At 36.7% G+C, this 25,867-nt stretch overlaps 1 protein-coding gene and 1 long non-coding RNA gene across 3 annotated transcripts in view; one reads left to right on the forward strand and one right to left on the reverse strand.

Moving 5' to 3' along the window:
• LOC110007862 (uncharacterized) overlaps window positions 1–20,888 on the forward strand; it is a 34,574-nt gene extending 13,686 nt beyond the window's left edge. The window contains exons 2-4 of the long non-coding RNA XR_002282144.2: window positions 7,046–7,137; window positions 17,116–17,217; window positions 20,488–20,888. This is a non-coding gene — a long non-coding RNA (uncharacterized LOC110007862). The remainder of the gene's footprint in view (window positions 1–7,045; window positions 7,138–17,115; window positions 17,218–20,487) is intronic.
• On the reverse strand, window positions 252–17,261 carry LOC18441425 (protein ROS1A). 2 transcript variants are annotated; one of them, XM_088851911.1, is made up of 19 exons: window positions 17,098–17,261; window positions 15,622–16,350; window positions 12,014–14,617; window positions 10,734–10,824; window positions 8,959–10,648; window positions 8,584–8,663; window positions 8,423–8,507; window positions 8,253–8,344; window positions 8,045–8,113; window positions 7,809–7,845; window positions 7,611–7,693; window positions 5,889–6,329; window positions 5,766–5,802; window positions 5,618–5,675; window positions 5,335–5,474; window positions 5,126–5,191; window positions 4,649–4,763; window positions 4,500–4,538; window positions 252–799 (listed from the first exon to the last, which is right to left on the reverse strand). In XM_088851911.1, exons 2-19 carry the CDS (start codon window positions 16,136–16,138, stop codon window positions 645–647), a joined length of 6,399 nt encoding a protein of 2,132 aa, XP_088708037.1. In that variant the 5' UTR covers window positions 16,139–16,350; window positions 17,098–17,261; the 3' UTR covers window positions 252–644. The 2 variants fall into 2 exon arrangements, with proteins under 2 accessions (XP_088708037.1, XP_020527334.1); XM_020671675.2 differs by lacking the exon at window positions 17,098–17,261 and adding an exon at window positions 16,450–16,916.
• Window positions 20,889–25,867: the final 4,979 nt, after the last annotated feature.

The following is a 25,867-nucleotide window of genomic DNA, read 5'->3' on the forward strand; positions in this document are numbered from 1 at the left end:
CAAAAAGAAAAATCACATCTGGGCTTGGAATCTTTTAAGTGGGAACTTTAATTGCTCCTTTGTGCTGGGCTACTTTTTGTTAGTCCAAGGTTTTTGGTTTTGGAACCATTGATCTTTGTATTGCTTTCCCTTTGCTCATTTTGAATAATTGAAAGCATTTGATACGGAACTGGCTATTATCACAGGGCATATGAATAGTCGCATGGCTGTTGGATATGACATTCTGGAAATAAAGAGATCTAGCCATGAAATTTGAAAAAATGTACGTAGCACATCCTTATATTGCGATGGATTTTTATTGAAGTTCAATTTCTCATTTGTGTACAACTGGAGCTTCCTATGAGCACATGTGCCCTTCTCAATCAGCCCTAAATTGTTAAACATCAACGCACGTGAGAACTTTTGGTGTTCCCGTGCAATTTCTTGACTTACCTCTGATGAACTGACATTAGAAGAATGGCTCGATTCTGAGCATGTGCAATTAAACAATGAGAATCATTTACAAACCCACGTACTCCATGGGTTCCTACACTACTGCTGCGTTCTAGTTCCCATTCAACATATGGTGGAGGCATCTGATTGAGCCAACCTTGAATAAAATGCTTTTTGTTGGTCAGTTTGTTTGCATTTGAATCAACACGCGGTTAGGACTTCACTGGATTTGTGCTTGAGTTTGCTGAGACCTCCTTTTTGGGTCCATTCTTGTTTTGGGTTAGCCTGCTTGCCGGATAGTGTAACCTGCTTAATAGGGGGCGTGGCGCACGGGATTGTTGGTCAAATCCCCGTACGCATACAAATCCTGCAATGGAAGCCACCAGCTTTAGAATTTTTACACAAATAAAGCATAAATCATCCTATTGATTCGTCACCTCCATTCCTCTCCATTATGTATTTGTGTGTGATCCTAGCAGACTATTTTATGGAAAGTTTGTGGCCATTTCCAACTTTCATATGTCACATTGGTGGAAAAGATGTGAAAATTTAAAGCTATCTGATACTATATTTTTGTTTAATATTATGGAAATTTTTTGCTATATTGCATTGGTTTTGAATGCTTTGATTAACTTAGATTAGAGTACTGTCGGACAAAGTTCAAAATGGGATTACCTAGTTTGGATGAAGATAAATAGTCATAGAAGGTCAAGGAAAAAGTGTTACTGGCAGTTCTTTATTCCATACGAATTATATTCAACTAGGAGAAGCTGTGAAGCCTTAGAAGGGAAGGAACTGCAGACAATATGCAAAGGAGCCTGTAGTAAAATCTCAATTCTAGAAGTTTTGGTTGTGACAAACCTCTCTATGTGTACCATTACATTGTAGATTGGGCATCCCACTTATAGTAAATAAAAACTTGTTTGCATATTGGAGAAGTGCCCTTTTCCCCCTTTTTTCTTTGCTTCAAGCCTGCAACCTATCTATCATGGATTCCCAACAAAGTCTAGGCACATCTGGTACTCCCCTATAACTTCCTAATCCAGTCTTGATCAATTAGGACCATCGACCACTTGTCGATTTTCTTAATTAGAAAGCGAACTCCTAGCTAGTGTTGGCTTTCCCCTATATGCCCATGGGTAAATAGATTGAAAATTGATGGGGTCAGACCAGTCAAGATTATTGTACTCTAATATTTGGACATGTTATTTCGAAAAACTCTCTCTTAACATTAAAAGACTAAGTACTAATTGAGTATTACCACAATACCTCTAAATAGTAATTTGGTGAGCACCTTTGGATCGATAAATTACCAATACATTCCTGGAAATGATCATGCTCACCACAATCAAAATCATGTTATTTTGTTGCTTATGCACACATAAGTGCTACTCTTGTTGAATGTAGGTTGCCTTGAGTGCTACCTTTCCAAGTCGTACATGGTAATTTCACATAAAGCAAGTCATATGTGGAGTCTAGTTAAATCCTTTCCAGCTAGCATTTGACACCATACAGTAGGTACTTTGTTCAACACTTCAACTTAGTAAATTGCTACAAGCAGAATTACGAGAAAATTACTTCGGCTTATAAAAAAAACTTGCTTTGTAAATTTTGAGAAATAAAAGTGTCTTAACCAGAAGAGGAGCGTTTGTTAACCCAAAGTCCTGATAGATCTCTTTCTTCACTTGTAAGTCATACTTGTGCATATATGTATTGGAAATTTCCTAAATGCAAATAATTTCTATTGTGAAGGTGAACACTATGAAATACTCCTTTAGCAACTACTGTAACGTAACTACATTTACATGGTTGTACTTTTTTATTTTTATTTTGTATGTTTTTGTGTATCAAATTGGTAGTTGCAAATATGTAGTTGTGGAGAGAGAGAAATAGGACTAGACCAAGGTGGTGTTTCTTTGGCATTTCTTCGAGACTGTTTGAAGCTTTCAGTTGTCTGTGCTCTCATGATTGATGTGGGGCTGGTAGAGGGATGGTGCTATCAATGGTAAGAAAGTGATATCCTTGTAATTATTAAGGAGTGACAGTTTGGGTCTGTTTTATGCAATCTTGATGAATCATTGAACCTGATAATGGTTCTCAGGTGCTATGAGGTGGCTTTCTATTTGAGGATCGGCTTGTATGGTAACTGAGCTATTGGTGGTGGGATATCAGTTGGAGGACCCCACTTCCCTTGTTGGCACAGTAAATTGCACACATCTTCATTGTACAACTCGAGATCCATTAGCAATCCAGACAAGTGCCCTTGATACCTTGCGAAAGAGAATATGAAGTTGTGGGCTTGCTGTCTGGAAAGGCTACCTTTTCTTGTATGCTGATAGGGTAACCCCTATTAAGTGATTTTCTATTCATCCCTTTATGTTGGATGTTTTCTGAACTATTCTATGTTCGTTGGGGTCATTAGAGAATATAAATTGTATTTAGGACTATTTTTTGTAGAAAGGCAGTAATGGGGGATTAGAAAGCGGTTTGCAATCCTATGTCGCATGGTCCAGTGTTAGTGGGGGTAGCCAGCACCATTTTACCATGGATATGTTGTTGGGGATCTAAGGTAGATGTTGGGATTTGTATGTTAAGCTTTTCCAGGTTGACGTCAGTTCCTTGTCTTGTTTCCCGAAGTTCTAGTTATGGTACGTTGATCATGGACTTTGTGAGGGGAATGTGGGTTGGCAGAGTAGCGTGAGGGTTTTAGGAGGAACCTCAAGGACAACGAAACACATGATTTTGAGCATGTTGCTCTGTTGTCTAAATGTATGTCCCTTGGATTGGAGCTGATACGCATCCGTAATAGTAGTTCTCTGTTCTCAATCAGGTCCTTTGGGACACTATTTCGCAATTGTGCTGGGGCATCATGGATTTCTTAGCATGTCTCGGACTTAAGGACTTGCTTATAGTTGGTTCGCTGTACAGGAGAACATTCCATCATGCAATTGTCTCCAGACATGGGCCATCATGCTTCCGGATATGTGATTTCACTTGCATTGAGGATAAGGTGACAGTGATGGCCTGTTATTACATTGCTTCTATAAAGATCAAAAGGCCTTTGTCTAGATCTATTTGGTCTGAGATCAGTAACATTGAGGATGGGATTATCTGGTATGAGCTATCAATAGTGTCCTTTGCAAAGAGGTTGGGTAGTCGAGAAGAATGTCTTGTATGTATCTCCTTAGGAATTAAGAAAATGGATAATGTAACCTTCATGAATAATATATAGGCTACGAAAGAGCAGAGCAAGGATCCGATAGTAGTTGTAATCTCATGGGCCTCATAACTAAGAGTTCCATGGAATAGTGGATGACCTAGTGCAATAGTACAACAGAATGGTGCTTAAGAAGGCGTGTAGACCTAGACCTAGAAGCAGGTTGTTTGAAATGTTCCTCAATGCATTGTAGTCCCTGTAGGATCTTCAAGTCCTTGGTTATAGGGGGCATGTTGGGATGGGCACATTACTGGGTCTTGTTGTTCTGTTCATGGCGGATGGTTCCCATGACTCTGGAGGGGCAGAAAGTTGGGGGATTGGGCTCATTTGTTGCCTTGAGGTTATCTTTTAATTTTGCTTTTTTTCTGTGCCAGAAGGTTTCTTCGATTGTGTTGTGATGGATGGTAAAGTTCACTAAAATATTTAAAAATGTATTTTTGGAATTATGTAAAATTCTACCACCCAAAGGTGATCTATTACAGAATGTGGTATAACCAGAATCTTTAAATGTTAAAGGGTAACAAAATGGATCATACCCTGTAAAGGTTAATGGTAACTGCATGTGTGTGTATGGTTATCGGTTACATGCACATTAAATTTGCTTTCTTCATATCTCTGTGTATATATCTAATATCCATCTAAGTACATGCATTTTGGTCTATTTTTAAAAATGTCTGTAATCACATAGATCTTTGTCTTGTAAGTTAAAATTATATCCACTTATTCATTTATGTGGCTAAAACTCTAATCTAGAAGATGCGTACGTGCATGTGTGTGTATAGATGGGGATGTCTTGATATTCCTTAAGTATTGAAAGGGCAAAGAATTACAAGGGGTAACTGTTTCTTACCTCTCCAGAAGCAATACTGAATTTCCTGTAGGGTAAGACCTATTTCAAATGAACCAGGAGTAGATCGATTAGTCAGGTTTCTGTCGGTCTCTTAACTAAAAACCCTGTCTCCTTTATGATAAGCCACGATTCAGTACTGTCATAATTACCTCTAAATATTGTTGGGATGGATGTTCCAAAGTAAACAGTTCGTCTGGGAAGATTCCATATCCATGATCTAGGAACCGCAATTGGGTTCAAGCTGGACTCGTGGTCAGCAAATACCTGGCAATTTGGACTTGTTATGCGGTTTTAAGAACATTTCATTGTTGATTCTATTCCATGCTCACTAGAAGCAGAATATAAATATGAAGCTAAATAAAAAAACATAAGCATAGGTGTGCAGTGTTCAATTAACTATACTTTGGCCCAATTACTTCTAAAAGTTGAAATCTAATTTCGTCCCATTTGCCGTCCATTTCGGCATATTGATATTTGTGTAAGGTGCAGTGCGAGGATATTATCAACCTCCTACAATATGTGAGCATGTTATTTATTTGTTAGTTGAGGATATGGAGACCTTTTATTGTTCTTTTTTCTTTTTGTTGATGTAATAGGATATGGAAAACTTTGAAATTTGATAGTACCTCATTGACTTGAAAATAGGTACCATTGAGTGGAAAACTCCCTCTCATTGCCGTTCGCGATGGGATCTGTTCACAGAAAGATGTTTCAAACATTGTTCTGTTGGTTTGCAATTGATTCATATTGATCAATGATGACCTATCCATAATAGGCAAATTAACAAGAATGTTGAAACATGAAAATATTTGTTTAAAGATATTATTCTTCTCACCAGTAATGTTCCTCGTACTGTTTGGGAATTAGCTTCTCGTATGCTGTTACAAGCGAAGCATGTCTCTTTCTCACATAATTTGCCAGATGCTTGGGAGTTGCAGCACATTTCTGGAGATTCAATTGAATCTGCTGTTTCACCTGGGAGGAGGGAGTATCATATGACAATTAGATCATCAATGAAAAACATAATTATAGATTTTGCACATTTATTATTCAACATGTGTTTTGTTATGATATAAATTTGTAAACTGTTGAGAAACTGCTTTTCTGGATTAGCTTACCAGGAGTCCATATGGCAAGAAGATAGGTGCATGGATCATCGAGCTCCCTTTGGTCCAACTGCAATTTTCATGATTTAGTTTGGAAAGAAAGCTTGAATTTGTAACTACTGCAAATGCTCACGGAAACAATATAGTAATATTTACTCACATCTTGGAGAAGTGGGTGGTTGTCTGGAAGTTCATACCTGCAATTTAGGAAAAATGTAGATTTTTGAATAAAGATCAAACATGGGAAATGATGTGAAAGAAGCAATTCATTTTGCTTGCTTACACTTGGTGCTCAGTACGCAGTCTGCCCACATTCTTGAGTTTTGGCATCGGAATTGAAGCAGCTTCTGGAGTTAAAGCTACCAATGCCTTTGACATATCAGGATCTTGGAGTCCCATATGGTTTTCTTCCATGTAAGTCTGAACATTTTGTGACAGGCCTTTGAGGTTGAGATCAATTGTTGGAATTTCTTCAGGATCTTCCCATAAAGAGTCCTCAATGTCAATTTCTGAGCTTTCTATGCATTCAGGTTCTGGGGTTGCTGGCTCTTCAATGATGGGTTCACACTTTTTGCTGTCCTGACCTTCTTGTGAGAGTGGCATTGTCTCCAGTGGGGGTAGGGGCAGTGGATGTATATGTGAGTTTTGCTCATTCATTGTCATATATGGATTCATCCTACCTACTAAGCCTTTCTCTCGTGGACCTGGTAGAGCAAGTCTTGCACTGCATTCAACAGTTTTGAGTGTCATTTATAAAAAAGCAGAACGTTTTCTGAAGATGCACTTAGGCATCGATGTACATTATGAGCTATTGTGAGCTATCTTAGGCTATGTGCAACCATATGCATACTCTCTGTCCAAGTGACGGCCACAATTTGATGCTGCATGTCAATGTAGTTTGGTATGCACATAACAAGCATTGAAGTCACCTTGCTGGTGTTATATCCTGGTGAGTAGCATGTCGAGATAATAAAACTTGATCATGAAATTGTGGAAAGTGGGTGTTAGCTATCTGAACATGTAATTAGTTGCATTACATGCATTTGTCATGGGACTTCTGCTTGTTGGTTTGCCTTTTCTTATTGACATGTTGCACTCCTTATCTATCTGGGAATTTGACCTATGGCATTCTAAAAATATTTTCATGACAACATTACTGTTGCTTTTTATAATTAATGCTTGTAACGGTGGACTTATCTTTCACTAGAATAATTCCCCATAAGATGATCAACATGGAATAGTTGCCCAGACATATAGGTTGTTGTTCCTTAATATTTAGTTCCCTTGTGGTGTTTAATAATTTGTTAGGATCACTAGAAGATTTTTGGCCTTGGGAATTTGACTCTTCGTGATGATATTTGCCCTTGGCACTTTTTATATTCTTAAATTGCTCCTTCCTTCCCTGTAATTCCTTAAGAAAATAAGTTCACTGTGAAGCAGGGTCAGTGCTTGGGCTGCAAATCAGGAACCATAAACATGTTGTTATCCTCCGGAGTTCGCAGAGCAACCTCGAAGGCAATCTGGCTTTTAAGGTAAATATCAGCAATTTTTTAATTTTAATGGGGTAAATCTCCTCTGGTTTTGTTTCATAGAAACTTATGAAGGGGAGTATTTTTTGACTTTTGAATTATATGCTTTCACGTACAGTGTGATTGTGTTTTCCTGTTCAGCGATCATTTGGTCAAGCTTTCCATTCGTTTGTTCTCTTAGATATGGTATTCTTTTCTATTCATGGGCATACACCAGTGTATTATACTTGCTTATCTATTTTTTTGTTTTTCCTCCGTTTTTTTCACCTCTTTAACTCTCTATTTACCTATCTATTTACTTGATTGTAGATGTGTTGGTAAGCTAGCAGATCTAGGATTTATGAATATACATTGGAAACTACGCATGCTTATATTTATCAAGAAAGCACATGATTATATGCAAGTGTGTGGGCTAGTGACGTACGGATATGTCCAGAAAGAACTAAATAAGTTGCTAAGTGGAGATGTGCTGCTACCTTGCAAATGCACTGGCAAAATGTTTGCATTCTCCTCTCATTGGACATGCGTTACAATTTGGCTTGCTCTTCGTACAGAAAACCTGCATTGCAGTTGGATTAATTGTTCCATTTGGCATTTTGGCTGTAATGCCTATTTCATATCCATCTTAGATAAACACAAGAGTGAAGGAACTATTAATCTTGCTAAGTCTTTACCTTTCCAAATGTAATCATTTGATAGTGAAGCTCATATCTGTACAAAAAATAAGTGTTTGGATAAGCTTCCTCAATTTCATAGTAGTTTTTTTTTTTTTTAATAAGCTAAATTCAAAATTGGTTATGCAGGTAACTGGGAGAGCAAATCTGTAAAACTAGGTTTCCTATTTATTTGGTGCAATTTCCATATGACTGGTTTTATGAATTGAATGTTTTAATAGGTTTTGTAGATTTACAATGTTCTTTGGTCAAGCTTGCATAGACGAGGCCATATGTACTTTTGAATTGACTCCAGCACTGGATACCTTCACAAGAGAAAACAAAATAACATGATTTAATTGGGATATTCAGATATTGCATGTTAGAGATCAGATGTTTAGTATCATTAATTGTTTCTTCAATAAATACAATGGTCTTGAAGATCTTATGGTTCATTACACTTACATTTCGAGAAGGTGCAACTGAAGTGACTCTGGTAGCGGTTGAAGTGGCACCCATCCAAGACGTACGCATATACGACCAACATTTGTATCAACCTAATGAATCAGAAAAAAGATGATGTGAATACAGTATTCATCGATGTATTTTAGCCAGTTTTACAAATAAATTCTTACTGGGAAAGCTAGATTCTGAAGTGTTAGTAGGCGGACACACTCCACACTCTTGAGTCCCAATCCTCTAACGCTTAAGAGATATTCCCTGCAAGCAATATATATCAATATTAGAATTTTCCAATAAACCCATGGGGTGTTAGGATGCTTTAGATTTCTCTTACTTTGCTTTATCAGGTGGAACATCTCTTAACCACTCCAGGTCGATGCTTCCATGCTCTGTGACCAGCCGGTTGAGGAAATCCTGCACACAGCGGTGCTAAGCAATGAGGACAAAATAACCAGATAGGCATACATGAAAGTTTTTTTGATGGAGATGTCCATTTCCTGTCAGGTATATGCTAAGTGAGATTTCTAATTTCATTCTGCAGTTGATACTCAAGTTATGGAACATTAGTCATACATACAGGACCTAAACAGGCTTGATTAATTGGGGAACCCTTGAAATAGGACGTTAGGGAATTAAGCATCTGGTGGAATCAATGAACTCTAATATACTGATTATAAAGACAGAGATTAGGCAGGAAGTTGAATGATACCTTTATTCTTTCTGCAAGCATGTGATTCATTCCCCTTTCCCTGATGGTATCAGCTATTTCATTTACTTCAGCACATCTCACTGCTTCCCAGTCTACTGAATCTTGTGTTTCAGGACTTCTTTCCTTAGTGCAAGGCTTTATATGCTTTTTCATTGCCTCCCAGTCGAAAACCTTTTTTCTGACTGTTGGGGTCCTTACCTTCTTTTCTTTTGCTTCCATTTTTCCACTCATTGCGTTTGTTACACTTGAACTTTCATCCTTTGAACTTGGGCCATCTGCAATGTTTTCTAATGGTATCTTGCCATCCAATTTTCTAGAGCATTCAGCTACATCTGGAGGACATGTTAGCGAACTTGAACTGCATTGTTCCAGTATCTTCTTGCCTTCTGGTTGTAAATTCATGAGAGTTGCAGCATGGTTTGCATCTTTCGCCATTGGAGGGCTTTCAGACAAGAGATTCTGCTTTGCTGATTTTTCTGGGAAACTATGTTCGTGATCATCTAATAAATCTATAATGATTTGGGAAGTGCCATTTGATCCCTGAGTTGTGCTTTGCCACTTCTCCTTTTCCAAGATATTGCTAAAGTTAGAATCTCTTCTGGGGTTTCGTGTTACGGATGAGGGTGAAGAATGCATTTGGTCATCAGATATTTGTGCAAACATTGCACTTGTAAGGAATGGCTGGGTGCCATAAGTTGCGTTTTGTAGATTAATGAGTTCGGATGCAGTTTCCTTATTGGAATCTGCTTGTCTTCCTGTGCAGTTGGTGCAACTCTCAGCTGCAGTTTCAGAATCAGCTGAAAGTAAAGGAGACTTGTTTGCTCCAACTGACACTTCAGCGCATTCTGTACCTATGAAATTGTAACCATTAGAAGGTTCTTCATCCAATGTTTTCTCCAGCTCAACTTGTGTCTGGATTACAAGGCTGCTATCATTCGATAATGAACTTGAGACCTTTTGATAACCTGACTGATGGGAGCTTGATATCTTCTTCCCATACAACATACTTTCGAAGTGGTCTGATGCACTTGCAATATACTCCTTAGATGACACAGTGAAGTTACCACTTATGTACATGTCCCTGAAGTAGTTTGTCTCTGCCAAATTAAGAAGATCCATAAAGGATTGTGAGCCATATAGGTAGTTCTGATTGCTACAGGTCACAAGATCCTCTATATCAGGAGTGGATCCTGAACTTGACCCATATGCCTCAAAAGTCTGGGCTGTAGAAGTGGAATATTGAGACGAATTTAAATCAGGAACAATGTTTGGCATCAATTCGCTACTTTCAGCTTCCGCCAAACTCATTTTGGCCTTTGCTGTCGTTGGGATTTGTATCTGATGCTCAAGTACTTCTCCGTATGATAACTGCCTTATTTTTTGCTCCGGTAGGTGCGTACCTTGTAATGTGCTTTCTTTTTCATCCATGATATTACTCCCATATGATTCATTACACTGTGTTATTTCCTTTGTAAGCTCTGGTCTGCATTCATTGTCAGGAGGGACCATAGGACTTTCGCTGGGGATTTGTGTGCCTGACAAATCTCTCTGCCATTGGATTGTTTCATCCACTTCCAGGATGACAATTTCTGGTTCTTGAGAAGACATCTTCATTAGATCTGGGTGAGCCATTGTATTCTTGTTTTCTTTCTTGAGAGGAAACTTTGCAGCAAGTGCCATAAATGCAGAGCTGGGGAATTATGACAAGATAAAGAGGATTAGTTTCTCTAATCAATTTTGAGGTGAAGTTTCATGGCAAAAAAACATCCATTTACCTTGATAGATGGTCAGACACATTCTGGGTTAGAAATACTCCAATTACTGAGTCCACAACAGATCCTTTCCACTTGGAGAAGCGCCTGTCTCCTGCAAAATAGTGTGATTGTTTCAGTATTAGCTTTTGAAAAAAGTCAAATCCACTGCCCTTTATTTGAAAATCATTTACCTGAAAGCAATGTTATAAATATCAAATGTTGCTACTAGCTGTTGTAAACTAAAAATATGGTGAAATAAATTCTTATGACCCCAACGTGTGATTGAGTAGACATTCATCTTTTGGTAAATAATATCCTGTTTATGACATCTAATACTTGATATTGTTTAAATTTTAAATTAAGAATATTCTTTGCTTAAAAACAATTCATGGCAATCTTTATTATACTATAGGAGAATATATAGGAGTGATTATCGAATTTCTTACTATCATCTCCTTTCCCTCCAATTTTCCTCAAGTTTTTGATAAGACATGAGATGAGTCTTTCTTTTTCCTATTTACTTAATACTCACATTTTAATTGCAATTTTTTTCCCATTTTGTTCTTAACTAATTTACTATAATGATAAAACAATTCATTTTTTTAGCTATTACAAAAATTTCCTTTTTGCAGGATATATCAATACCAGAATTTTTTATATTTTAAGTAACAGATATTCTTTGTCATAAAATTACGAATGCCAATTTTACATTAGAGTTCTGTACTTTTAGGAAATACATGAGGTGGGAGTCCTGGGTTCCCTACACTTTTGGGAGAGAATTTAGGAATTGTTTGAAGTTGGGATAGAGATGGACTTAGAATGTGCTTAGAGAAAGAGATTTGATGGATGGGTTGCAAGGAGATATGATCTATGAGTTCTACACTAAGTCATCCTCTTAGCAAGAGATTTTACGAAAATTGATGGAAGTAAGAATAATGACGATGATGATGGAGTAATAATAATGGAGAGGAGTGTCGATGACAATGATGATGAAATAATAATAATGGAGAGGAGTGTCAAAATTCACACACTGTTTGTTAGTTATATAGATGTCGCTTAAACTTGAGAGTTGATTGCATCAAAGTCTTTGTAAAACTTGTGCATATTGCTCATGACACTCAAGAGATCAGCGAATAAAGATGAATCCTGTACTTAAAACACTTAGGCCGTGCAATAAGGATTGTGAAAATTGACTTTATAATTTTCGAAAGACGAGATGCTTTAGCTACCATTTACTGCATACATAACGTACAATAACAATGGAAGGTTAAGGAAAAACATCCTCAGGAGCACAGGAGTACCTTGCACCAGATGCATGCGTGCTATAAACGAGTCTGCCCGACCACAGAATACTCGACGTTCCTCTTGCCACCATTTCTCCTTGTCCTTCTCCGCTCCATCTAGACCATCTGTGTCATTTTCCAGCAAAAGCTTCCAAACCCTAGTCGTTTCCTCATCAAGATCGACTTTGGCCCTCAAGCGCCTCTTTGGAGCTTCATATGGTATCACTACACCTGCACCAATGTAAGGCACCAGCTGATTGTGTTCTCGATCGTTTGGGGTTTCTATGCTCTTATCAACAATCGCAAGAGCGTTCATCTTTTGGACAATTATACCCATAGGGTCTAAGATTGCCTCTTTTGCTTTTGGCCCCTTTTGTAAATTGCTGCTACTTTGGCTATCGGTAATGTACTTGTTTGGAAGAATATGCCACCCTCCTGGTTGAGGATTCTGGAATGGAGCTGCACTCAAGATGCCATCTTTTTGTGGCATGGGAGAATATAAATGAGATTTCATGGAGGAACTTTGATCTTCACAAGCATTAATCTTATAACACTCTGAGGCTCCTTGGTTGGGGGAAGACATAGTTTCAATAAGGTGAGGTTCCTTCTTTGCACGTCTCTTCCTCTTTGTAACAGGAGCTGGTGCTTGCTCAACTGTACTAGAAGCAGGTTCTGATATCAATTTGAAATTGTACTTCTTAGCCAATTGATAGGGGTCCAAGCCATTGACTAGATCTGAGTCTCTCTTACTTTCATCCTTTGCCTTTTCTTCCACATGGGTAGCTGGTGCCATCATATCATTATGGGCATTGAGATCGAAAATGGCCATGCTTTCTCCATTTACATTGTTTGACAGTGCTTCTTTGGTTAGATTTTCTCTTGTAACACCATTGTCCGGGGCACCATGCCTGGTTGTAGCACTACTTGAGGAGGGATCACCAGAACTTTTATCAGAGACCCAGCTTTCACCTGGGTGCTCTCTGTTCGTGCTTTGTAGTGCAAAGATTGTGCTGTTTCTTAGGTTTTTATTGGCATTGGATTCCCTTATAGCAGAACTCTGCAAGGTTTCTCCCTCTTTTGCGGTTGAAACAGAGGAATTCTCAATATGTGTAGGCTCCAAGTTCCTCTGGATCTTGTTGACTTGCAAACGTGGAAGAAACACTCTGTATCTTTTGCTGCTTTCATTGAATAGACTGTATTGCTGAACCATGCCCATGTATGATTCCCTGAACTGAAGATTTTGATTAAACATATCTGGGGTGGTTGGCTGCCTCTGCATTTGGGGCATGGCTCCTTGTGCTGGAAATTGCTGCTTCTCGGGACAATGGTTTGTTTCTTGTGCTTTCCCATGCAATCTTTGAGGAGTTTTCACTTGTTTTCTCTTCCGAGCATGGTCCTTTGCATTCATCTTTCTCTTCAATGAAGACTGCAACTCTGGATTTGGTAGATTTAATGAGCTACTCACAGCTGGATTTGGCAGTGGTTGGTAGCTGTCTGGCATTTGGGGTAATGTGTGGTTCAGATCGAATGGCTTTTCCACTCTTGGTTTCTCCACACTTGAATGTCCATCTTGAATTTGTATAATTGGTTCAGATCTTTCCCCCCCGGACTGTAGTTTCTCTTGGGGCATTGCAACTTTTTCCAGGGCCCCGTCTTTATGGTAGATTTCAGCGTCAAAGTTTAAAACCCGCCTACATGAAATGGTGCCAATTTTGGTGGCAAAACCAGTGGCATCACCAACTTTGGCAGTTGAACTAGAAGCACCACTAAATTTGGTTGCTAAATTAGCAGTGACACCAACACTGGCGGCCATACCTGCAGTGGCGCCAAAATTGGGGGCCATAGTAGCAGGGCTGGTTATGGCTTCTGGGCGGGTCATCAGAGCCTTGGGAGTTCTTCCTGGAGTTCTCTTCCTAACTGATCCATTTTCTTTTGGACTTGCAGTATTTGGTGTTCGGTGTACTTTTTCTTTCTGGGTTGCAGTCTTGGGGGATCTTTTGGGCTTGTCTTCTCGAATCACTTTGGGCCTAATCTTTTTCCTCCTTGGTTTTTGAGCAGGTGTTTTGTTCAGGTCTATGCCATGAGCTTCACTCTTTTCCACATTCTGGTGTTCTTTCTCTTGGGAAGAATCCTCTAGATTAAAGCCAACTTGGTTGAGACATATATCTCCGGTTTCATTTTCCAGTGAGCCCCTAGGCTGTGGAGTACTTTCTGGCCAGATTCTAGGCTGTGTAGTACTTTCCAGGCAGATTCTAGGTTGTGGAATATTTCCTGGTGAATTTTCAGGAAAGAGCATTGGTTGTGATGTCTTTTGCAGCAAAATTCCTGACAAGTCCCAGGGCTCTGGTGTATTTTGTGGCGATGTTTCCAGCAAGACACTATGCTGTAGTGGAGTGTTTTCCAATGGGGTTATTGGATGGACTCTGGGCTGTAAATTTCTCTCTAAATGGAAATCAGTAGGAAATGGAGATTGGTTGTTTCTGATCCTTTCTTCCATGTTACTCTTATCTGGTGTTACTGGTGCTAGAGGAGAAGCATTATCCTGAGTTGAACTCATGTTTGCTACTGGTTTACATGGCAACTTGTGGTCGTACAAATGATTGTAAGGAACAGGGAACCCACCTGCATAGCTATAATTTTAACTTCCATTGATAATAGGGTTGCATGCATGCATCTTTTTGACCTTTTTCCTAAAGAACATGCTTTAATTTGTTAAAGAAAAAAAAGGAGAAAGGCACGGAATAAAAGTTCCAATCAACTACTTGATTAGTTGCTTGAGATCTCATCAAACGCTTGAAGATTTAAGCACCAAAAGGACAGGGTTCATGGAAAACCTTTGATGTTGAATTTTTTTTCTCCTGTTCTCCAAAAGATTTTCTTTTTCAAATCAAATTTTATCATCCATAAAAGGAGTTCAAAATTGTAGTTTTGCAGCATTATACTCGAGGGGAAAGCTCATTTAAATGAAGTTTGAACATAGATATCAGGGGAAACGCAAACTTCCTGTTTTCAAGTTACTTTGGGTTACTCAGAAAGCATGAACATGTAAAAAATCTAGTTGGATTTTCAAGTTACTTTGTGTTTCTCAGAAAACCATGAACATGTAAAAAATCTAATTGGAAATTCCAAAAGACAATTAAGAAAATGAATTAGTAGTGCATTATGCTTTTGGGAGGATCATATCGTTTCAGTGAAGATATGTATGCTTGTAAATTTCTATAGAGATGGAAATCATAGAATGCAAAACCTTCTGTTCATGTTATATGTTTTGGGGAAATTGAGTAAAAAATCTAACTGCAAGATCCAAAGGGAAAGGAAAAATTCAGAAATGAAATATTACTGCATAATGCTTTAGGGGGGGATCTCATTGGAACGAAGAAATATGCATGCATGCTACACACAGATCATGGTAAGCACAAACTTTCTGTATTCTTTTTTCGGTTAAAAAGGGTAATTTAATAAAGAAATGGCTAAACATGAAATATTTTTTCTATATATAAACTATGGTTTTTTCTCTGTGCATGTGTGAAAGAAAGAAAGCTTTTAGACGGTCAAATGAAGAATTGCATGCTGATAATTTCTATTCTGAAAAAACAAGTATTTCGTAGAATTGAGAGTACTATTACTTGGTGGAAGGTGAGGAGAGTTGCTGGCATTCGACACCCTGCGAAGGTTAGCCACTACTAATCCCATCTGGTTATCATAGGTCTGTGAACTGGACATTGCAGGATGGGGAAGCATGCAGCTGCCCCTGCTTCTAGAGGTCTCCAGAAGGTTTGAGAACCTTCTAGAAGCTTCCGGAAAGAAGAGAGGAATGCCCCCTCTGAATTGGATGCCGGAACCTATAGTTGAAGCCACGTTTTCATAAACATTTGAATAAAACCCTTCACTATTTTGAGCAGGTTGATCTCGCATTTGTTCCTGAATGCTGATTGAGCTGATTGTTCCTAAACTTTGTAGAGAAGCTGCATTTTGTTGGCAATACTTGAAATTGAACGGACCGGCCTCTATGCTTGAGTCTTTGAGCCATCGTGCTCCAATGCCCTCTCTCTGTACCTGATCTCCGAAAGCCAGTCTTCCTTTTGTTGGAATTGGTTTCAGAGGTGTGAAAACCCCACCATATTGAGCTTCTTTATTGTCCATCTCAAGCTCTGAAATTTCCGGATCCTAAAGCTTGGAGCTTTCTATTCCAAATGGCGTTGGCGAATTTTAGCCACACCCGACAAAAAATTAGGGGAATAAAAGGAGATGTTTTTTCTTTTTTTCTGGTGTTTCTCAAGAGGGATGAGGGTTAGAGAAACCTGACCAAATTATGAGAGATCTGATAGCTGGAGAGCTCATCTTTCGGGCTAAACCTGCAGAAAAGAAACAGAGAGATTTTCTCAGCTGAAACTTCAACATGAACGGGACCCAACAAGCTCGAAAACACCAGAGCTCATTCATTTGGGCTAAACCTGCAAAAAATTAGACTTTTTTGAGCTGAAATTTCTTCATGAAAGAGACCCAACAAGCCTGAAAACCACCATTGTCGAGAGCTTCCTTTTCCTCTGCGCTCCCCATTACCCCCAGTTCACGAGATTGGGGGCGGAGAAATAGACCCAAAAGCTTGACCCAACAAATGGATCTTTACAATTTCAGTACCCAAAGAAAAGGAAAAAATTTAATATAAAACTGAGAAAGGAAAACTGAGTTTTTCTTGAAAAAGCCATGGAAAATTAGGAAAGAGAAACCATGCTTGCTAGGAAATGCAGAGCGTGTGGAAAATCCTTGTTGTTATGGAGCTCAAATCTCCGAGAAATCTTCCCATAAATTCCTCCAGTCAAAACAAAAAAAAATTGTAGAGAGAGAAGTTGTAGTGAGAGAAACAATTAGTAGTGAGAGAAACAAGTATAGTAAAAAAAAAAATTGTAGAAGAAAGAGCAGAGACAAGTAATGAATGAAATGAGTTTTAGAGAGAGAAACAAGCTTGGAACAAAAAGAAATGGGAGAAGAAAGTGTAGAGAGAGAGTACTAGAGAGAGAAAAATGGTAGAAAGTGTAGAGAGTGCTAGAGAGAGAAACAAGTGAGGAATTATCTGACGGGGGACTAACGGCGTAACGTACTTTGGCCGGTCAATGCAGGGTATAAGCAAACGGAGAAGTAACAGCCGCCTGACGGTGAGGAGTCGTTCTCTTAAGCGTCCATGCTTTGAGAGAGATGACAAAGAAAAACTCAAACGGAGTGTAAGATTTCTTGCTCTTTCTATGCCCTTTTCATTTTGATTTTGTACACTGGTTTTTACATTAGGTATTTATAATGAAAAATTTACTAATAATAGAATGACATTCATTTCTCTTTTCTCTGTCATAAAAAGGATGATAAAATTAAGGATTTTCTCATGGGTCAGTTAGGAATTTGAGGAGAAGTGTGGGACCTTGAAATTTATCTTTGTCCATCGATTTTTACTCTCCTAAGAGGAATTATAAATTTAAGGATAATAGTTTCTTAGTAGTAGGTGAGAATTGAGATGCTTGCTGTGGGGTTATTTTTGGAATTGGAGCCCAAAAGGTGGGTGGCTGTACTAGTGTATTTTTATTTTTAACAAGTGTTGTGTGCATTTATTTTTATCGCACCCATGTTAATAATAATCCACTTAATATTCTGATTATTGCAACAAAATTAATTGGGGTGGCAATGGACTCGGACCCGGCCCGAAATCATCGGACCCCAACCTATAGTTAAATTATGTATTTAATCATATTTAATTATATTTCATATATTGGGACTTAAAAAATGTTATCCGGACCTCAAGGCCCATCTTGACTAGGACCCAAATCGTGTTTGTGTTTAAAATTTGGACCCGGACCCAACTCATCGGGTGCAATTTTTTGATCCATACCCGACACAAATCAGGTCCCCTGTCGGATTTGGTCCATTGACACCCCTAAAAAGTTATGGGTGGCAATACTAATGGGAATAGTCTCATTTTGGGTGGCCTGCTGGAAAATGGGTGGGTGGTTATTCTGCGCTGTGAATTTCACTCACGTTTTTCGAGGATGAACGTTGAACTATTCTGTACTCTACAATGCGGCTAGGTGCATTCTTAACCGCAGGTCTTTGAGATGGATGGTTGAGGTTACCATAAATGTGGGGCCCACTCCTTGGGACCGTACGTAGATGTCATGCTTGCAACATCGTACGGTTACCATTTGTTGTTTCCCTTTGGACCCCTTATAATATCCTTTTAAAATGCGGAAAAGTTTATATAGAGTCTAGGCTCTAAACAATCAAATTAGAGCCTACCTCAAAAATTTTATTAGAGGAGGTTATTTTGATTCCCAAATGTACTCAAGTTGATAATCTTAACATCAAGATGCATGGATTTGAGAAAAAAATTAATTTCAAGTTTTAAAAATAGTGCATCTTGTAATTCATTTTTGGACCGTCAATTTTTAAGCAATTCAAGTTTTTATAGAAATGCTTGGTCTATACAATTTTTGAAGCTTTAAATTTTATGATTAAGGATGAAAATATAATTTAAGGCTAGTCAAAGATTTCCAGTATTAAAACCACATTTCTATGACACTATTTGAAGGTGGTCTCGGCTCTATACAAACCTTACCCTTTAAAATATCGCCCATTATGATGCACATATTGTAAACTAATCTTCATTTTGATGTATTCTTGAATATAACATGACAACCGTTGTATTAGTTAAGAAGCCCGTTATGTCTTGATTTTTTAAGTAACCAAATTATATTTTAGAATAATTTTTATTTCTAAATCCTCATATATTAGCCACCATATGGATTGAGATCTTAGCTTAGGGCTCTATATTTGTTTTAACTTTTAACTCTTGATAGGAATGAAATTATAGAATAGGCTCCTTGCCACCGTGATACTAGTTGGGAGTTAGTTCTCAACATGCTTAAATTTTCTTTGACGTTAGATACTAGTTACTTGTGAGTTAGTTTTCTACATGCATAAAGTTTTATTTGAAATTACTACTTCCATTTCTACCTTAAAGTTTTAGTATTAACAAGTTGTTTTTGAATTAAGCTGATATACCTATTGTTTTGCATAATCCTTATAGTAGTATAATGGAAGAGTTTGTTGGATGCCAATTTAAGGTCTGGTGCTAATTCGCATTATGAAATGTTCCAATTTTTAAGGTATTTTTGAAAAACTTAAAAAATTTAAAGATCTTAAGTAATGACCCTGTCTATTAGATTTTGACACCGATGTCCTTAATGCCATTGTCTTTGAAATTTTCTTTTTCTTCTTGTTATTTGCTTTCTGGATCGACTCGAATTCGTAGCAAGCGTGTATGGCCTTAAATGTCTTTTAATGAGCGTGGCCTTTTAGGCAGAACACATCGTACATTTTCAACAAAATCTTTGATTCTTGTTATCTTTGGTAAGTTTGCTCCTTACGCGTGCGATATTGTTAGTATGGTATATATTCGTCGTAATCTTCTAGCTTTGTCTGTATTTATTGATATCATGCTCGTGGGATGTATGAATTAGATGGATTTTTGAACCGTTGATTATGGTTTTCGAGGTTCTTTTTATTGTGTCAATGAAATCAGTGTTTTTTATTATTACAGCATGATTGTAAGTTAGGCTTTCGTGACTGTTATATTTGAATAAGTTACTATGCAATGAAGTTTTGTTTGTTTATCAATTTCGAACTATTTATTAATTCCAAATGTTTGCAATTGAAGGATGGATTGGATGCTTAGCTACTGTTCCAGAGGTTTTTCATTACAATTGGTTATAGTTTGTTACTTGTTGGTTATTTGTTACGGAGGTTTTTTGATTGCTGTTCTGGAGTTTCATTTCTATTGGTTATTTGTTAATAACTATTATTGTCAGTAAATATTATTTTTTTGATTGAGCTATGTAATGTAATAGTTTTTTGTTGGAATGAAACTCTGGAAGACACAATGTGACACCTTGTCGATCACTCGACCTTTGTAGGAGTGAAATTAAGTTTTTTTACTGATTCCTTTTTTTACCTTTCAACAATACAATTGGTTTGCTTTTTTAGTCGGTAGATGTTTTAGGATGATGTTAGAATTAGGTTTTATACATATTAATTTAAAAAATCTTTTATACTAATTGGATTTGAAAATCTTGGATTATGTCTCGAATATTAATAATTTTTTATCCTAATTTTAAGGTGGTCTGATGTAAATTTTCATTACAAAATGTTGTTAACTTTTAAGGTATTCCAAAAAAAGCTTTGAAAGTTCAGAACTTTAAGTAATGTCCGTATCTGGTAGATTTTCACATCAATGTTGTGGTTGTCTACTTTTCGATGTTCGAGCTTTCTTCTTCTCAAGGTTGATTTGAATTTGTAATTAGCGTTTATGGCCTTAAATCTCCTTTAATGAGCATCACTTTTTTGGCTGAGCAAGTTCTACAATTTCTATGAAATCTCAGTCTTGTTATCTTTGGTAAGTTGGCCTCTTATGCGTGCAGTAACACTCTCGTGTTTGAACAATTGTGCAGGCTATCATTGAAGGACTCTCTTTCTCCAATGTCTTTCTCCTATTCAGTGAACATCAAATATTAGTGCGGGAAATATTAATCTTAATCTTATTGCTTTGTTTGTAGTTTTTGATATCCTTCTCGTGTCATGTATGAATTGAATACAGTTCTAATTCGTTGACTATAGTTTTGGGGTTGTTCATTTTTATTGTCAGAGTGAATTCAGAGTGTTTTTTATTGTTACAACATCGTTTTAACTGCAGTTTTGGGGTGGTTCATTTTTATTGTCAGAGTGAATTCAGAGTGTTTTTTATTGTTACAATATGGTTTAACTTAGGCTTTAGTGACAATTACTTTTTATTAACTTCGTACTGTTTATTAATTTCTAATTTTTGTGGTAGAATGATGAAGTTGATGCTTAACTACTGTACTGGAGGTTTCTTTCATTGTTACAAATTACTTTTAATTATAATTTGAATTCATGTCAGTATTTGTTTATGATTGTTATTATTATTCTGTAATTGGTTTTTGATTGAGCGATCTAGTGAAATACTTTTGTACCTTTGTATGACTGAAGCTCTAGTGTCGTGACAGTTTACCCCTGACCATAGGGGTGGCAATGGGCCGGGTAGCCTAGCTCAACTCGGTCATCCTGGGCCAGGCAACCACGGCCTGAGGGTAGGGCCAGGCCAAGGCTAAGGTCACCACTATGGAGCTCTTTTTCTTTACTTCTTTTATTTTTATTTTGATTTTATGACTTGGTGTGGACTGGCCTTGACTAAGCTGGGGCTGGGTTGGCCCCACAGGGACTAGGGCCAAGGTTGGCCCAACTCAAGTTCGACTAATTCCAAGCCCTGCCTGACCAGCTGGAAATATATTGATTATTGGAAAGTTAATATTTGAAATGTCAATTGTTTTTTTGGAGTTTATAATTTTATTGTTACTATATGATAAAAAGTTGTTTGTTTTTTTGTTTAGTTGGTTTATGATGAAAATTTAATCTTATATGCATAGTGTTTTGCAAAATCATTATAATCCATATTGGACTTGATAGACTTTAGGTTAATATATGAGATGCTATAATAATTGAGGCTAGTTTTGAGAATGTTTGGTTTCAATTCTCATTACAAAATGCTTTTGGTTTCAATTCTCATTACAAAATGCTACAATTTTATTCTTAGAACACTTTTAAAATTTAATCTGATAAGTATTTGATCGTATATAAATTTGACATCATTGTTCAAAAAAGAGGTCCGCTCACCGTCTTGGTTGCAGTTGGTGGCTAAACTAGGCGGTCCAAATGTGCCCAAGCCTAGGCGGCCGCCTAGGCAGTGAGTCCTGCTTAGGTGGGTGCTCAACGCGCAGCTTGGAGCCGCCGCCGGGGCCAGTGCCTTGTCTAGGGGTGGAAATGAGTTCTCAATGCATAGCCTTGAGCGGCCACCCATGGCCTGCTCTTTTTAGGGGTTGAAATGAGTTTTTATTTTATTCTAGTGTTTTTTTTAGAATTAAAAGTTTTTAAGGATGTGTTTTAGGTTCATTAAACAGAAGCCTACAATAACTGATCCATTTTAGAGAGAGAAACTTCAAAAAAGTTAGTGTGATTTTCATTGGGTCGAAGTGTTTTTTAAAGTTACAGAAGTGGATCTAAACATCTTTAGGTAGATTAGATTTAGTTTCAGAGTTTTTAATTCAGTGTGTTTTTTAATATTTTAGCACAAGAAAACATCTTAGAGGTGGGATTTTAGAGTTCGAGTAATCAAACTAAGTGCAAAGTTATTTTTTTTAGATTGTTTGTTTTATTTTGAAATGTCGTTTTAAGGATTTAGTCGGAGTGGAGATCCTGGTTGGAAATATGAATAACTCGAATCTAAATGACAAAAATTGTATAAGATGCAATTATTGTGAAAAAGGTACAAACAAGATGTAAATTGTTTTAATAAACATCTTTTCGGTATTAAAGGGGATGCTGGTTCTTGTTAAAATGTTATTGAAACTATTAGGGAGGAGATAATGTAATATATGAGTTCTATAAACAAAAACAGGAACAAAATCTGTCATTGTGGTAGATTTATTTGTGGTTTTTCTTGAAGATGTGATTGGGTTGAAAGTATGGTCATAACTTAGAACCAAACGATAACAATTGTATTAGACGTAATTTTTGTGAAAATGATACAAATGGGGTATTAATTGATTTAAGAAACATCTTGCAAGTATTAAAGAAAATGCTGGTTCTTATAAAAATGTTTCTAAAGCTTTCGGGATGATATTAGACAATTTTTGAATTTAAAAATTTGAAAAGGTTGAAAATGAGTTTTGTTCTATGGAAATATTTTTTCCAGGTTCTTCTAGAAGTGGGATTCCGGTTTGGAAGTATAGTTATTACCCGAATCTAAATGACAAAAATCGCATTAAATGTACTAATATTTGAAATGATGCTAATGAGGGTATTTACTGGTTCAAAAAACGCATTGTCCGTATTGGGGGGGATGTTATCCCTTGTAAAAGTGTTCCTGAGGCTACTAGGGAGGAGATTATATATTATTTGAGTTTGGGGAAGCAGAAAAAGATTGAAAAGGGTAGAGCAGCCAAAGCTCGTAGGGCTTCATTTGCACATAGTAAGCGGGTGGAAGAGGAAGATCTAGATTCAGAAAAAAGAGAGGAGGACGAGCGTTATATTGAAAAAGGAGATGACTCTGATGATGATGGCCTCGAATTTGATGCATATGATGATGCTTATCCTATTTTTATATTTTCTGAATTTCAGTATATTTTCTTTTTCATTTATAGTTTCTACTTTATATTTTCTACTTTTTAACTTTTGTGAGTATCAGACTATCAGTGTATGCTTGGGTAAGTTTACTGTTTTAGCATTGTATAAAAATAAGGATTATAATCATCTCTTCTCGACTTCTGTTTTTTTTTCTTTCAACTGGGCCGCCCAGGTTCTGGGTGTTGCCTTGGTGCTGGCCGGCCTGGACCCCCATGGCTACCTAGGTGTCGCTTAGCGCTTTTTGAAACACTGTTTGACGTCAGTATTTTTGATTTATTGTCTTAAAAATTTTGTTTCTTTTTATTTTTTTTCAATTGACATGAATATGTAATTAGCGTGTATGGTTTTAAATATATTCTTTAATGAGCGTGACTTCTTTGGTAGATCACATTACATCTTCCACAATATTTGATTCTTGTTATCTTTGTTATGTTCGCCAGTTGCATGTGCAATTGGAACAATCGTAAAACTAATTTTGAAGGGCTTTCTGTTTTCAATTTGTATGATGTATTCGGTGGACCTTTAGTAATTGGTGTGGCATATATTCATTTTAATCTTGTATTTTTGTCGGTATCATGCTTGTGTGATGTATAAATTGGATGGAGTATTAAATCGTTGACTATGATCTTTGTGTTTTTTTAGCATCACAATAAATTTATAGTGTTTTTTGTTGTGATGGCATGATTGCGAGTTACGCTTTTGTGACGGTGTTTATTGAATTGTTGTTGTATAATAAAAGGGGTTTTCGGAAGAGGGGGCTAGGGGGGTTCATATTTCAACATATTTACCTATTTACTAAAATTTACATGTTTAGTAACTAAGACTATCAGATTGCTCAAAATTTTATATCCATTAGTCATATAAGTCAAGTAAAAAGTGAAACATAATTTTACATCTAATAGCAATTCAAGTATTTTCTTGAAATACGAAGTTAAAATTCAGCATATTGCAAAGTTGTAAAATCTAGCGCTCCCAGCATTCAAAACATTCCGTACAAGTTAATAATAATGTACTAGAAAAGGGTCCAATTGGTTTTTGTCATGACTTCCAACGTTTTCGTATCCTCTCTCTTGCCAACACTCTTTCGGTTGATGATGATGATTGATATAGGAAGGAAAGGTAAGAAGTTATGTTATTTTTTTTTTATTTAATATTTAAACAAGTAAAATCAGTAATAATGGTTAAAGGCTGTGACATTAAATCTAGTTGAGAGAACGAATTTCTTCTTTTGTAAAATGAAATCTATTCTCATAACATATGCCTTTAAAAATACGACATTCAACCTTTTATAAGCTTTTAAAACTCTAATTTAACTTGAGATCTAGGTACAGTTTTAAGATTAAAATAGTTTTAAAATTTTAAAAGTACCCTTGTGGACAATATCACATGAATAATAACATGTTAAGTTTACCATAAATTGTATTCATGGATAGTAAATATAAAAAACATATAAAAAAACCGTAAAATTATAAGAAAAACTTAAAATCTTAAAAATAAATTTTAAAAGCCTAAAAATAAATTTTAAAACTAAAATAAAAATATACATTTTTTAAAGTTGAATAGAAGTTTAACATAAAGGTAACTTGCCCTTCATAGTTCTTCTTTAGTTGGAGAAAATTCGTCCTCCAATTTTAAAGTGTGCTAGGATGAATTCAACATCAAAATTGCATATTTCAACCTTGCTCTTCTTTGTTGGCTCAAATACTATTTGTGGTGGTAACAATTCTAGAAGAAATGGATCTTGATTTGTATATTGAGAAATCGATATAAATTTATTAAATTCAGTCATTTTTTTTGAGCTCACATTGAAAATCGTGCGTGAAACTTCAAATCCAATTTTTTGTACTCTAGAGGTTTCTAAACATCTATTTTATTACTCTATGAAACCAGGGCTACAATTTGCATACTATGAGTCAACCATACTTCCACTGCGCTACTTTGATTCCTTTGCCCAAAATCTCCTTAATGCTTTACCTCTTTGATATACTTAAGATATTTATCTTTTTCTTTCTAAAAAATCGGTTCACCTACATAATCTTGATCATCATCATAGATTGGATCTCTTACAAGTTCTAGTTCATCATCTAACTATGTATCAAAATTTAATGGTAGATTCCAATCTACAACTTGTTGATTCGTGATACACCAAAATCAATCTCTCGTTTGAATCATGTAAATCAACTAAATGCTATGATCTATTCTCTTGAGCATGAGGCTCCCAATGTGGACCATGTGCGTAGAATAGGTGGTTGAGTGCACCATTATCATTCCGGTTCTTTTTTGCGTCGGACTCTAGTTCGTACCATTCTACATAAAAAGCCACGATTTGGATCTATCACCACAAATTCCTCTTTAGTTTGGGTGCATTGTTGCAAGTCTTGCTTGCACAGTAATACCTATGTAACCCTCTCCATGAAGTTGTTGATTTCTTTGTGCAGTTAGATCAGTTTGGCATCCCTACGGTTAAGACCTTCACAACCAGTGATCGCAATCTCTTGCCATCCTCGAACTTTGATTTGGTACCACATAATGCAAGAAGAAAACGTGGGAAGTTAAATCCATCAATTTTTTGAACTTTAAACAAGTAAAATAAGTAATAATGGAAAAAAAACATAGTTGTAAATCAAGTTA

Source organism: Amborella trichopoda, chromosome 11, assembly GCF_054954075.1.
Source record: "Amborella trichopoda isolate Santa Cruz 75 chromosome 11, AtrichopodaSantaCruz75HAP2 v2.0, whole genome shotgun sequence".
NCBI lineage: Eukaryota > Viridiplantae > Streptophyta > Magnoliopsida > Amborellales > Amborellaceae > Amborella > Amborella trichopoda.